This window comes from Bos javanicus, chromosome 23 (genome assembly GCF_032452875.1).
Source record: "Bos javanicus breed banteng chromosome 23, ARS-OSU_banteng_1.0, whole genome shotgun sequence".
Taxonomy (NCBI): domain Eukaryota; kingdom Metazoa; phylum Chordata; class Mammalia; order Artiodactyla; family Bovidae; genus Bos; species Bos javanicus.
The window spans coordinates 24,680,948-24,695,731 of record NC_083890.1 but is presented as its reverse complement, the minus strand read 5'-3'; the positions used below and the strand labels follow the sequence as shown (position 1 = coordinate 24,695,731).

The following is a 14,784-nucleotide window of genomic DNA, read 5'->3' as shown; positions in this document are numbered from 1 at the left end:
ACCCACCATAGAGGGTCCTTCATGGGACTTGGTTCTTGCCAGCCTTGCAGCTTCATCACTTTCCACACACAGGCCATTCATTTCCCCAGAGTCATATTTCTCTGGTGTCTCTGAGAGCGTGCAACCTGCTTCCTGCCTGCCTTTGGCCTGTCCATCCCTTCAGTTCTTCACGGCAGGCAGAGCCCCCCTCTAGTCGCCAGAACTGCTGTGTGTACCCTCTGATAATGACGAGGTTGTGTTGTAAGCTTTTCCACGTTTATCTGGCTTTATCTGGCTGGGCTCCAGGTTTGGGAAGTGCCTTTCCCGCCTGGGACGGTGTTTGGGGTGGGGGTATTCTTGTGTCTGGGAATTGAGGGGGCAAAGTTTAGGTGGGGTGGGGTACCTGTGGTGTCCTGGGATCCAGGAGGGGGCCTGATTCCTTTGTAGGCACTAAGAAGTCACAGAGGTCTGTGGAGTGGGCCTGTGGTGTTCTCAGGAAGGCTGATCTTGGTCTTTCCCAGTGCAGTCTGGGAAGAGGGTGAGACCGCACCCAGGCTAGCTCCTTGACCTGCCCTCTGCAGGCCATGGCCTGGGCTCCTGCCTTAGAGGGGGCAGAGCAGTGGCTGAAGCACTGTCCCCCTCGAGGCCTTGGCAGGGAAGCCCCCCCCCCCCACCTTTGTGTGTGCCTGTCTGTCTGCATCCTCCCCTCCTCCACCTTTGCTGTGTGGTTGATTGCTCTACGTGGGGTTCATCCGTGCTTCTCAGCCAAAGCTTAAGGTCACTGGTGTCCCCAGCGGTTCCTGTTCCTTCTTATGTCCCTCTGAAATAGAGTTGCCCAGTTTCGCCCCTGGCCCTTGCTCCAAGGCCTGGATTCACCAGCAAGTGGTTGGGGGTTTACACACTGGATGTTGGACGAGGGTGCCTGCCGCCACCTGTCTGCCTCTGAGGACCCGCCCTGAGTTCAGCCTCGGTCCAGCCTTTCCCTCTGAGGTGTGGTTTTCTTCCTGGGCCGCCTTCACCTGTGTGAGGTCACAGGCAGCCTCCTGGATTGCTGAGAGACTGTGAAGGAAGCTGGCCTCCCCAGCAGAGAAAAAGCACCACACATTTTTAGATCTCATTTAAAATACTGCTTTGAATTAGTAAAGTGAGATTTTGCACTAACATGCATTGCTTTATCTGAATGTGTGTGTGTGTGTGTGAGAGAGAGAGTATCTTGGCATATAGCTTGTAACCTAGATATTAGTGTTTGCCTGGGCTCTGTTTATTCGGTTTAGGGCTACGGAGGGACTCTTGTGGCAGTGTGGGTAGTGTCTACCTCAAGTGGTGCCTTGGGGGTTAGAATTGTGTATTCCGTCTGTCTGTAGCACATTTTTCTGGGAACTCTTGCCTTTCATGTTATTTTCCTTCTCCACTTTGAAGACGATTTGGAACATCCCCCTGTGAATATTATTTGCAGACACACAAGGGATGTTTGAGTGCCTGGTGTTTTTCATTCACCTTGATAGCCTTGATTTAATTCACCTGAACCAAGTCATCATCCATGAAGTTCTCTCAGGTGCCCTCCTGCGGGTGGTCTTCGGCAGGCCTTCCTGGACTCGTGCTGGGTAGGCTGGGGGCCGCCCAGAGCAGGGTATAGTGCATGCGCAGGGAGCGCGGGAAAGAGCGGAGGTTCAGAGGTGCGATGCTCAGGCCTCGAGTGTGGAGGGTAAGGTGCTGCCTGCAGTTAGGTGGCACCCCAGGGCACCCGCCGAACCCGCCCTTCACCCCTCAGGTGTGTGTGCAGAGACCAGGACGACAGACAACGCACATTCTCAATTGCAGAGGAACGGCTGATTGTAAGAGCTCACTGATTTGCCTTTTTGCCCTCGTTCGCTCAGTTCGCGTGTGGGCGGAGGTGGACAGCCTGAGTCAGGGCCTCTCTTCTCGGCTTGACTGGAGCCCAAGAGGAATCTGAGGGTTCCCACGGGAATCAGGCCTGGTCTGCAGCCCCGGAGAAGCTTCATCGCTCTCCCCAGTTCCCTTCTCTAGCAAGCTCCGCTCCCTACGCCAGGCTCTCCCCACGCCTGGCTGATGTTTTAAGAAGGAAACTTTCCAGACGGTGGAAAATCATTTAAAAGGGTGGCCTTCGACTCTGATCTACCCCGCTCTTTCCTTCCTTCATTGTAAACAAGCAAATGAAGGCAGATCCACCTGGGCCCCGCCTGGTTCCTCCCCACCCCGCCCCCAATAATCCTTCCACTTCCTCCAAACAGGAGGAAATGCCACGAGCTCCTTGGGTCTGATTCTCGCTGGAGCCACTGGTGATGATGGCCAGTGAGTAGTGACTGGCTGCCGCAGACACACGTGGCTTCAGAATTGCCCCCTCCCTGTGTGTCCCGCCTTATGGAGCTAAAGCTTCTCTAGAAACTGCAGCTCTGTGGACGTTGTGATATATTGGTGCCACAGTTCCTTTTCTGCAATCAAGTCTAAGATGTTACTTAATCTGAACCCTCCCCAAAAAATCACTTGGAGCCTAAAATTCTACACTCCACAACCCTTTCTTTTTTCTGTGTTGATTTTTATTTTAAAGAGATACTGCATCTGAACAAGTAGCTTTTGCTCATAAAAATTATTTGTTCTCACTCATGTATGTGCTCTGGGAATATCCGCAGAGAATCTGAACTCTGCCATGTCCTGCAAGAGAAGCGCATTTTAAGAACATTGACATGCTAGAAAGGTATTCTGTGTACACACTTCCTTATTTTGTTATTTTTGAATTTTGAATGACTAAGTGCTGCTTTGAGCGTCCTGGGTGGCTCAGAGGTAAAGAATCCTCCTGCCAGTGTAGGAGACTCAGGGTCAGACCCTTGGTTGGAAAGATCCCCTGGAGAAGGAAATGGCAACCCAATCCTGTATTCTTGCCTGGAGAATCCCATGGACAGAGGAACCTGGTGGGCTACAGTCCACTGGGTCCCAAAAGAGTTGGACACAACTGAGTGACTAAACAAGAACAACAAGGCTCTTCTTTATTTTTATATAGTTTTTAGCTTCTGTGAGGAATGGTTTCTGAGTATGCTGACCCACCCAAATAAGGGGAGAGCTGCTGAGGATGAAGGGGAGGTGAAGTATGTAATCAACTAAGAGTATTTAAAATATTGGCTCAGGGATCTTTGTGGGAGGGAGCAGATGAGAGTGTGTATGTATTAAGGCCTCCAGAGAAGAAATATACACGGGATGTAGGTATTTATCTAAGGCTGTCTATAAGGCACATAATGGGTCGAATTCCTTCTGTATAAGCATAGGTTGCATAAACATGCAGTCTTAAGGTTATCAGTTAGTTGTGGCTGTAAAGGAAGTGCAAAGAGCTAACTTTAGACCACCTCCTGTGTTTTAGTACTGGATTAACCTCAAATTCAGTTTTCATATGTATCTTTTTTTTTTTTTTTCTGTTTTTGAATAGCTCATCTTGGGAATTCCCTTGCTGTCCTGTGGTTAGAACTCCGTTCTTTCACTGCCAAGGGCCAGGGTTCAATCACTGGTCAGAGAAGTAAGATCCTGCAAGCCGCTCAGCATGGCCAAAAAAATTAAAAGCTCAACTTCAAAATTTTAGAAACTGTTTAAGTGGCCCTTTCTAAATTCCTCTTGATCCCAATATAATATAGTTTAGACCTTGGAATCAATGAATGTTCTAAAGCCCCTGCTATCATTGTATCATGGTTGCTCTGATGATGGGTTTTTCTCATAAATGTACAGTGTCATTTTTTTTCATTTGATATAGGACTGTGATCATGACTGTTAATAGAGAGTCTTTTCAGCACAATGAACACAGGCTTGTAGAGAATCTGTAGTGTGTGTGTGAGTAGTTTTGCCTTGTTCTTACATCAAGGTGGTTTTTCAGGTGAGAAAACGAAATCTCCAGGTGTTTATAAAAGCCACACAGAAGGTACCATCAACAACCTGCCCCTGACTGCAGGCACTTGGCCCTCCCTGCCAGCCCCTGCTCATCCAGATGGAAACTTTCAGAAAGCAAGTGTGAAAAGCATCTTTGTCTCAGCTGTATCTGCCTTTTATTGAGTGGCAGAGGGGCTTCGAACCTCCTGCACCGAGTCCCAGCCATATTACGGTGCATGTAGGTGACCAGCCGGAGAAGGCGATGGCACCCCACTCCAGTACTCTTGCCTGGAAAATCCCAGGGACGGAGGAGCCTGGTAGGCTGCAGTCCATGGGGTCGCTGAGGGTTGGACACGACTGAGCGACGTCATTTTCACTTCTCACTTTCATACATTGGAGAAGGAAATGGCAACCCACTCCAGTGTTCTTGCCTGGAGAATCCCAGGGATGGGGGAGCCTGGTGGGCTGCCATCTATGGGGTCACACAGAGTCGGACACGACTGAAGTGACTTAGCAGCAGCAGGTGACCAGCTGGACTCAATGAAGCCAACACTCCAGAAGAGAAAGGCTAAAAGACTCATTAAAAACACTCACCAGTTGAGCATGACTTATTTACTTTTTCTTACAGTTTAAAACTGAAGTATATTTGATGTACAATATCATATAACTTATAGGTGTACAATATACTACACAGTTTTAAATGTTACAGTTATTATAAAATATTGGCTATATCCCCCATGCTGTACACTGTATACCTGTAGCTTATTTTATACATAACTGTACCTCTTAATCCCCTACTCCTATATTGCCCCTCCCCCCACCTATTGGTAACCACTAGTTTGTTCTCTGTATCTGTGAGGGGTGTGAGTTTTAAATGTTTTTCTGACTGAAATTTTTCTGTGCACCACCTGGGCAGGAAGATGCAAGAGCAGTTTTGGGAAATTCTAAGTGGAGATCGTGTGGCTTCGGAGAGCAGGCTGGGGCACGAGACGGGGACAGGTCACTTGGCTCACTTGTGCTCCTGAGGAGCTGGGCGTGAGCACCCCTCCCCAGAGGTTCCAGGTCGGCTGCATGGACTGCGGTTCAGCCCCTGGGTGGGTGAGCTTCGTTTGGAGCAGGACCCCTCCCATCTCCTGTCCTTGGTGGTGAGTCCTGCAGTGCAGCCCATTCAAGGACCAGTGTGTGGATATGGCCACGAAATAAACAATAAACCAAACCGAAGGTCAAATACTGCTTACCAGGAAAGCCAGGAGACTACCTTCGTTGCATCTCTCCTCTTATCTCTGCTGTCCAGACATCAGCTTGCAGTGAAGGAGAGCAGACTGGGGCATTGGCAAGCCCAGGTGTACGTGGCACATGGGCCTGGCAGGTTGACCCAAGAGGCCTTGTTTTCTTGCTGTTGGTTACAGGTGATACCTGGGCCTCGTCTTCTCATGATGCAGATGCAGTAGTGGATTTTACACTCTCAGCAAGCTGTCAGCACGAATCTGTTTTTTAAATGTGTGTGTGTGTGGCTTGCTGGCTGTCTCACTTGCAGGATTTTCTCTGGTTGTGGTCCTCTGGCTTCTCATTGCAGAGGCTTCTCCTGTGGTGGAGTGCGGGCTCTGGACTTCAGTAGTTGCGGCTCCAGGCTCTAGAGCGCAGGATCAGTAGTTGTGGTGCACGGGGTGAGTTCCTCGGAAGCAGGTGGGATCTTCCCGGACCAGGGATCAAACCTGTGTCTTCTGCATTGGCAGGCGGATTCTTTATCACTGAGCCACCAAGGTAGGCCAAGGCTATGTTTTTAGCATTGATGGTAAGTGGAACCAGGAAATAACTTTTTGGAGCTGAAGGTGGAGAGAGGACCTTTAAGGACATGCATTCTGATACCTAATCCTTTCTATGATTATCTGTAAAATGGGAATATTATGAGTATCTGCCTCACAGGGTGGTTGTGAGAATTACAGGAAATAATTTCTGTGAAGCCCTTAGAACCATGCATTGCACTGAGTAAGCCCTAACATTCACCACCATTGTTGTTCATGGATGGAAAAACTGGGGTCCAGAGAGGTGAAATGCCTTGCCTGAGGTCGGTCACCCACACCCACACCAGGACTGGGACTGGAGTCCGTCTATTATGCTTTGCTGGAGGCAGCTCTTTTACTGGCATCCTTGGTCTCAGTTGCAACTGAGAGCTCAGATTCATGTGTCCCTAATAGAACACGGCATGTGCAACAGTTTTGGTTCTGTTATGGCTACACAAGCACGCTCAGTGTCACTGCCTTTGTGCTTGATGCCCTGTTTGAGTTAAAAGTTCAGTGAAGCTTCGTGTGTGTGTGTGTGTGTGTGTGGTGGCCCCTCCTACATAATTTAGTATTCTTCTTTACATTAGCATATTAGCACGTTTGCACTTTCACCCACTGAGCCTGGCATTTTAAATGCTATTAAGCTCGATAATGTTTCCTATAAACAACCTTAGAAGGATGGGAAATAAATGGAATGACATTTTTAGTAGGTTCCTGTTTCTTAGCCCTCTGTGTTAACGAACCCAGCCAGTGCTGGCAGAGGGGTGTTTCTTGGCCGTTTCATCCTTGGTCTGAAGTTGGGAGAAGTTTGGAGTGAAGCTTTGGGATGCCAGAAGACCTCAGAAGTTTCTTGTGCTGGGAAAGTAGAGCTGCCTTTTTTGTGTGCTGGAAAAGTAGAGTTGCTTTTGGAGGGGCCGTGTTTTTTGTTTTCTTAATTAAGGGATGTGATCAGTCTAGGAGCTGATGGTCCTCCTCCTCCTCCCTTCCGACGACTTTGAGAAAGCTTAAGGCCAAATTTCTGGGGGCCTTAAGCCAGTGAGACTTTCTGAAGTGAGTTTTTGTGGATCACCCTCATCACTACTCCTCCTCTTTGCCTTCAATATATATTTTTTGGTCATCCTCTCCTATTTTATATCATCATTCTATTTTATGTGTCATGTTGTATGTCTTGCCTTTTCTGCTTGTAAACTTGTGAGGTCTTGGTGGACGGGGACCTCTCTGTGTCTCAGGTGTAGTCTCTTTGTCGTCAAAGCAGAGAAAACACGTTATCTTGCTGAGGCGTGTAACGTGGAGGCAAGCTTGGCTGCTGCAGACAAGGATGCATGGCTTGAAATGGTTTCTGCTGTTATGACCAGGGGCGTAGGGATGGAAAAATACAGGAATCTTGATTTTTTTGCCTTAAGCAGAGTCCCAGATCCTTTCCTCTTAGAATCATGTTTAGAAAGCATCTGTTAAGCTTTTGTCTGTGGTTACTAAACGCTATAGCTTCTTGCAGTATTTGCTCATCAAGTAGGCATTTATGAGAGAGCTACTACATGCCCAGCACTGGGAAGGACCCCAGGGAGAGAGGGGACATGCGCAGGGGATGAGGGCAGAGCACAAGCTGAGAGTCAAGTGACAAAGCAGCAGCGCCTCCCCTACTTAATCAGGCCTGCGCTTAACAAGCGCCTGCCCAGTGCAGGCCGTGTCTAGGCACTGTTGCAGCAGTAGATTGAAGATAATCAAAGACCCCTCCTTTCATAGAATTGATATCCCAGTGAGGAGAGAGTTTAAAAACAAGGAAAGATAAGCCCTGTAAAGCCGGCTGCTTATCAAGGATGATGTTTATGGTGCATAAATTACACCCCAATAAAAGTTAAAAAGGAGAAAAGCTTTCGGGTTCACCCCAGAACAGAACTCTTGGCACCTCTCACGTGTGCACTGCTGCTGTGTGCTGACGTGTACCTGTGATCCCCAGCACCCCATCTCCAGGCAACTTTGTGGTGTCTGTGGACATGCGCAGGGCAGTGGGGTGTATGGCTCACTCGACAAACACGTTCCGGATGGAGGGGAACCAGCTGACGCTCTGCCTTCCTGATCCAGCTCCTGCCATGAGCAAGTGGCCTTCTTGCTGTCTGATTAGTGCCACGGTCTTGCATCTTCATGCCTTTTGTTTGTGACTTAGCTGCTTACAGGGGCCCTCACATGGGGTGCCAGGGTGCCGTCTGGGGATCTTGAGCATGGAGAGGCCGGGATGGGCCTGGTGGAGAATGTACATGTGTTAGAGAAGCTTCCTCAGGCTCAAGCCACAAGCTCAGGGTTCACGTTTCAACAGCGTCTCTCAAAGGGAACATGTGTAAACCAAGGTTACATATTGATCAGTTGATGGAAATGTGCTCAGAGTCCTGTAGGAGTCTGATCCCCTGTCCCCTAGGAGCAGTGAGTGGTCCACTGTTGCTGGGATCACAGTGATTTTGCAGAACAGCAGCAGTAACAAGAATTGACTGGGTATGCAGGGCTAGGCCAAGGGCATTGGTACAGCCCATATACCAGATTGCTGTCATCCCTAAAGCGAAGTGGGATTATCCTTCCACCAGTTAGAGGCTAATGCTCTGGGTGTTAACTCCTGTGTCAGTAGCTGTTTCCCTTAATTCCGGGTACAGTGTCTTGTGTAGGACAGCATTCCTTCACATACCATTTTTGTGGATGTGTGTATTGGGGCTAATTGAGACAGAAACACAGCTTTTTCTTTAACGTATAGTTGATTACGATATGGCATTTCAGGTGTACAGCCAAGTGATTCAGTTATATATATTTATTCTTTTTTCAGATTTTCCATTATAGGTTATTCTTTTTCATATTTTTCCATCGTGGTTTATCACAGGATGGGTGCTGTGCAGTAGGTGCTTGTTGTTTATCTGTCTTCTATACTGCCGTTTGTAAGTGCTAATACCGTACTCCTAATTTATCCCCCACCCCCAGCTTTCCCCTTTGGTAACCATAAGTTTGTTTTCTATGTCTAAACGCACAGCTTTCTAATTTCTTTAAAATAGACTTTCTGCCTGTTACACTTTGTGCTTTTAACCAATTAAAGAAGCCAGCGGCATGCTTCGTTCTACCTTGTCCCTATGTTTTCTACTTGTATATCCCTGTTGATTTGTTTGTGCCCTGTATTGTCATTTTCTAAACTTTTTTTTCAATGAAAAAAAAAATGTCTGTCTGTATACACTTCCACAGAGAGGCCATTTTATTTGGGCAAACTTTTCAGCATAAAACTTTAGGGGTAACCCCAAATAGTAATGAAAAGGCCTAGTTTTTATAGGAAGTTTTTATTATATAGCCACTTATCTCTGTGTTCCCATCAGTAAAGGAAAAGTCAAGCTACACATTCTGTGTCGCCATACTTTGAATACTTTCATGTATGCTGGATGTTTTTGTGCCTTGGTCTGTACATTCCTGTGACAACCATTTGATTAACCGAGCTAAGAAAGTGACTTAAACAGTACTTAATAAGTTCTTTTACTAAGTGAAGTAAGTCAAGGAGATAGACAAATACCATGTAATTCTGGTATATGTGAATATATTGCCTATATGTGAAATCTAAAATATACAAACAAATTTGTTTACAAAACAGACAGACATGGAACACAAATTTATGGTTACCAAAGGGAAAAGGCTAGGGGGCAGGGAGGGATACATTAAGAGTTTGGGATTAGCAGATGCAAACTACTATATACCAAATAAATAGCAAGGTCCTACAGTTTAGCACAGGGAACTGTATTCAATATCCTGTCATAAACATAGTGGAAAATATGAAAAAATATATGTGTTATAACTGAATCTGGTGCCCTAGTGCTGTACACCAGAAACTAACGCTACATTGTAAATCAACTATACTTGAATTAAAAAAAAAATTGGAAAAAAAAAGTTGTAGCTCTTTTACAATTTCTTCACTCTTTAATCCCTTCTGTCAAGTGGTATAAACACAGACAAAGTTATGATGTCAGAGTAAAATGAAATTAATTCCAAGTGGATAGATGCGTAGGAAAGCTCTCAGAAAACTGACCCCACACAAGCGGGGAGAGAGGAAAAACCAAGAATGTAGCGTGAATATTCAGCTCTTAGTTTACATTTCTGAATTGTTTCAGTTTTTAAAGTATGTGTGTTTCTCTCGAAGTTAAAAATTGACTTAAAACATAACTTGATTACATGAAATGAATTCTATGGAGGACACAGACAGAAACTGGCCAGAGAGACGTGCTTTGCGAGGCTGGGGAGGGTGGATCTCCCATGAGGGGCTCCCAGGCCAGGCTGCACCTGGCCTGCTTTGGGGAGACTGGTGGGTTGCTGACACCCCCGAGGGGTAGGGTTAATTGAGGGTGGTCCAGGAATCGAGATTCTAGAAGCTCCCCCAGAGGTTCGAACATGCAGCCTGGGTTGGATCTCAATGCTGTACTCAAGAGACTCTGATATATCTTAGGATGGACTCTGACCCAACTTTAAGGGACCGCCTGGGGGTTCCTATGGTTGATGTGAGTCTCTGCTTCAGGGCAGAGCTTCAGGAACCCCAGCAGGAGAGTCTGGCAGGCACATGGCACTGACCAGGTTTTCCTCCATCCCCGCCCAAGATTCAGAGCCCGGGAGAAAGTGTCTGATGGGCTGGGGAGAGCTTCTGCCCCCTCCATCCTTCCAGGAGGACGGGGGTCACCAGACCACCGTCACCACAACTCAGGTGGGGAGAGGTATCTCTTCAGGAAATGTTGGTGCCATTGGGCAGGGGCCAGGGGGTTCTGGTCAGCCAGAACTACACAGAGGTCCACTTCAGCCTGCCAGCTTAAAAGGCGAGTGTGTTTCTTGGGTGACACTGGAGGAGACTGTGCCCTAAGAAGTAGGCAGCGTTTGGTAGGGTGTCCTTCAGCCATCTCCCTGCTGTTTCTGCCACAGAAACCCATGTTCCCTCACACCCACGGGGCACCCTTCACATCTTTCTGTTTAGAGGCAAACCAGTAACTCTGCTGATGAAGTGTCCCCAGGGGCTTGCCAGGAAAGGCCTGGTGTCTGGCCACCTCACACCTGGCCTCTGCACCTGCTCCAGAAACATCAGCACATCAGAAACATCTGGGGAGCCTTAAACGACGCTGACAGCTGGGCCATCGCTGCCCCACACCGCACACCGCACCCCGCCCCAGACCAGCTAGGGCACCGCAAATACCCTGCCTTTTACAGACACAGGAAGTGAGACTCCCAAGTGTCCCATGGGCTGAGGAGAGCGTTTGCCCCCTCCATCCTTCCAGGAGGACAAATGCAGAGGCAACGTCTGAGCCCAGGCAGTCGGTTCTAGAGTCCAAACGTCAAATCCCCTTATCTTACAGTCTCTCCCCTGCAGGCTGAACCACGAGAGGACTGAATTGGCTGTTAATAACTCAGGTGACAGCCACAGTTTTATCACAGCACCACTGAGAGTTGAAAGGCAGCTTTCGAAATAAACAGACCAACAGTATGGGGTGTTGTGCCCTGCCACCCCCCGAGTAGAGAAGATGTGAAATTAGCAGCTGGAGTTCTCTGTTTCTGAGGCTCAGGTTTAGATTTGGGGGGCTGCTGCCCACTGTGCAGTTAATCAGCGTGCTGGGGAACCTCAGCTAGGTCCTGAGTTCTGGAAAACTCTGGAAGGCTGTGACCTTATCTTCTATTAGTTCCTGTCTTCACTGGTGCTGGGTACTTAGAACTACCTTGATAAACACTTGAGTGAATGAATGAATGATGCACAGACAAATGTGTATCCTTTGCCTTTGAGCTCTCTGCCGGTGGGTGGAGCACACCTTGTCGCATTCTGTCTGCAGCGAGCACCAGTCTAGATACCATCCAGGACTTGGGGTGGTTTTGTTTGTTTTCAGTACAGGTATTGGGAGGGATGCCATTAAAGAAAATAGGGAAGAAAAACAAACGTTGCTAACTCAGCTCCAGGTGAAACCCTTCATTGGAGAGGCCTGTGGGTCTGAGAATGTGAAAGGCATGGACTCCAGGGCTGGTCGCAGGCTTTGCTGGTTGGTTTTTGTTTTTTTTTTTTAAAATGTGGCCAAGAAGCTAACTTGGAACTTTTCCCTCTGTTTCACAGGTCACCGCCAAGACTGCCTTCCTATTTATCTTACCTCAGTACAATGTTAGCATGCCTACAGCAGGTAAGGAAAGTACTGGTCTCTATCTTTCTCGGGCCCTGTTAACCCCAAAGTTCTTGGAAAACTTCCTTTTCCTGTGCCATGTATGATCATTTTGGATATCTAGACTCAGCATCCCACTTCCTGTTGCTGAAAAGGTGTCAGCCACATGCAGTGCTCAGCCAGGGGCTCTGCAAGCTTGGGGTTCTGAGGTCCACCTCCAGGAACTGGGTGGGCATCTCTGGGGCCCTCCTGGTGAATAAAGGGGGACACGTTCTTCCCTGAATCTAGTCCTCCCTCCTCATCCTGCAGTGAGGTGGTGAGTTGTCTGGACATGGAGGGAAGATTCCTTTCTTGGCCTGGCTCCACCAGAGGCTACCTGAAGGGCTTTGGGGGCAAAACTCTTAAACCGTGGCCTCTGCAGGACATGGCTGGTGTCTCTCCCAGACTCGCCTGCCCCTGCAGTCCCTGTAGCTAGGCTGTAGGGGAAGTCACACCCTGGGGACGGCTTACTCAGCCCTTCATCTAGAATCAGAGCTGGTTGGAGAGGGAGAAAACACCATACTCATGACGGAAGAGACAGGAAATGGCACGGCCAGGTCGTCCCAAGGCACATGCCAGCCTGGTGGGCTCACGGACCATCTTGCTCCTTGCCATGTGGTCCAGGGTCAAATTCGGCCTTATGTACCTATGTCTCTTGAAAATTGTAATAACTAGGACAACTCTGGACCCAGCTATACTTATGATTTATGCATTTAACATTTTTTAAAGTATTTTGGTTTTTTAAAAAATTGGGATAAAATACACATGTCATTTACCATCTTAGTTATTTTAAAGTGTACCAGTTCAGTGGTATGAAGTTCCTTCACCACCATCCATCCATCTCTAGGACTGTTTCATCTTGCAAAACGGAGCTCTGTAGCTCTTAAGTGACTCACCATTCTCCCCTGCCCCCTACCACTCTACCTTCTGTCGCTATAAATTTGACTCTTCTAGGGCCTCCTATAAGTAGAGTCGTATAGTATTTTTTTGTGTGTGATTGGTTACAATTTAGTTTTAAATGGTTTCCAAAGTACATTTATGACTCTCACAGGAAACTTATAAAATACAGGTAAACATAAGATAAAAATCATACATGACTCTACCACCCAAAGACTACAGTTAACATTTTGTAATCTTGATTCATATAACCCACTTTTCTGCTGTTAGCATATGATGAACTTTTTCCCTAGTCATTCATTATTCTTCCATTCAATTAGGCGTTTGCAAAAACCAAAGAAAAGTTATTAATAAGGATTACCACAGTTATGTATTCAGTCATACATTGTTGGATATTTAAGTTCCCAGTTCTTATAGTGCTACAGTAAACATTCTTGTGACTTCCTGCATTCATGATTTTTTTTTTTTTTTTGGATAAATTCCTATTACTGGAATTTCTGGGTCAAGTAGTATGTACATTATAAAGGTTTTATATATGTATTGCCCAAATACCCTCAGGCATCTAATTCTTATGACCCATAAATCATGTTTTTTATAGATAGCATCAAATGCTTTTTTTTTTTTTTGAGAGTCACTCAGTTGTGTCTGACTCTTTGCGACCCCATGGACTGTATAGAATTCCAGGCCAGAATATTGGAGTGGGTAGCCTTTCCCTTCTCTAGGGGATCTTCCCAACCCAGGTCTCCCACACTGCAGACGGATTCTTTACCAGCTGAGCTACAAGGGAAGTCCGAGAATACTGGAGTGGGTAGCCTATCCCTTCTCCAGCGGATCTTCCTGACCCAGGAATCAAACCAGGGTCTCCTCGATTGCAGGTGGATTCTTTACCATCTGAGCTACGAGGGAAGCCCACATGCATAGGCTTTTTAAAAACATCAGAATGCCAGTTTATTAATTTGTAAAGAGATACCCAGGGGCTTCCCTGCTCGTGCAGTGGTAAAGAATCCGTCTGTAATGCAGGAGACACAGGTTCAATCCTTGGTTCAAGAAGATCCCCTGGGGAGGGAAATGGCAACCCACGCCAGTATTCTTGCCTGGAAAATTCCACGGACAGAGGAGCTTGGTGGACTACAGTCCATGGGGTTACAATGAGTCCAGCACGACTTAGCAACTAAACAACAACAGTTGGACACGACCTAGCAACTAAGCCAAAGAGATACAGCAAGGAGATATGCACCTGTCAGAGGTGGTGCCTGGACTTTCTTTACATTTCTGCCCAAAATCGACTTAGAGGGGCTGCCTGCCAGATCCTAGCCCAGCCTTGCTTTGTTCATTACTGGGAGAACGTACCGTCCTGGGGACCACAGTGGCTGAAGCACATATGAGTGGGACGTGGCTTTATTGTAGGAAGGGCCTGTTTGTAAAGCCCGATCATGACCAGGGGATTGATTGTTTCAGTCTGAAACTTTGAAATTAGGCGACAAGTGATATCCTAGAAGCGTCCCTCTTCACAGCAAGAGTAACAAGCGAGGCTTCCTGCTCCAGGGCCAGACCCAGAGCTCCTGAGCAGGAGGCGCTTCCTATCCTGCCCTCATTTGTTTGTTTTAACTAATTAGTTAATTGATTAATCCAGACAAATATTTGTGTGCCTGCCATGTGCCAGGCCCGGACTGTAGAGCAATTCATGAAACACGTCTGATCTCTGACTCATGGAACTTAACCGTTTATTAGGGAGGGAATAGATGCTACACAGCAAACAATAAACAATTACAGCTGTGATATGGGTGTCGAAAGGAGCATACAGGGTGTGCGATAAGGAAACATCAAAGGGTGATTGCCAGATGTTTCTGGGAAACTGCTGTTTGAACTTCTGGGAAACAGCTGATGTGAAGGGGGTTGGGGAGGGGGATATGTGCAGAAGAAGGAACATTCCAGACACGGATTGGCATGCACAAAGCCCCCGGGTGAGGCACATACACCTCGGCATGTTCTAGTAACTGAACCAAGGCCAGTGTGTCTGGAGCCAGTGAAGTTTGGCATTTTTCTCAGGTGGGGCTATTGAATTGTGTCCTGGAATC

At 47.3% G+C, this 14,784-nt stretch overlaps 1 protein-coding gene across 2 annotated transcripts in view; it reads left to right on the top strand.

The window, feature by feature from the left end:
- TRAM2 (translocation associated membrane protein 2) overlaps positions 1-14,784 on the top strand; it is a 69,373-nt gene that overhangs the window by 24,241 nt on the left and 30,348 nt on the right. For both annotated transcript variants that reach the window (XM_061398422.1, XM_061398423.1), the window contains exon 2: positions 11,728-11,791. In XM_061398422.1, coding sequence (XP_061254406.1) covers positions 11,728-11,791 — 64 coding nt within the window. The remainder of the gene's footprint in view (positions 1-11,727; positions 11,792-14,784) is intronic.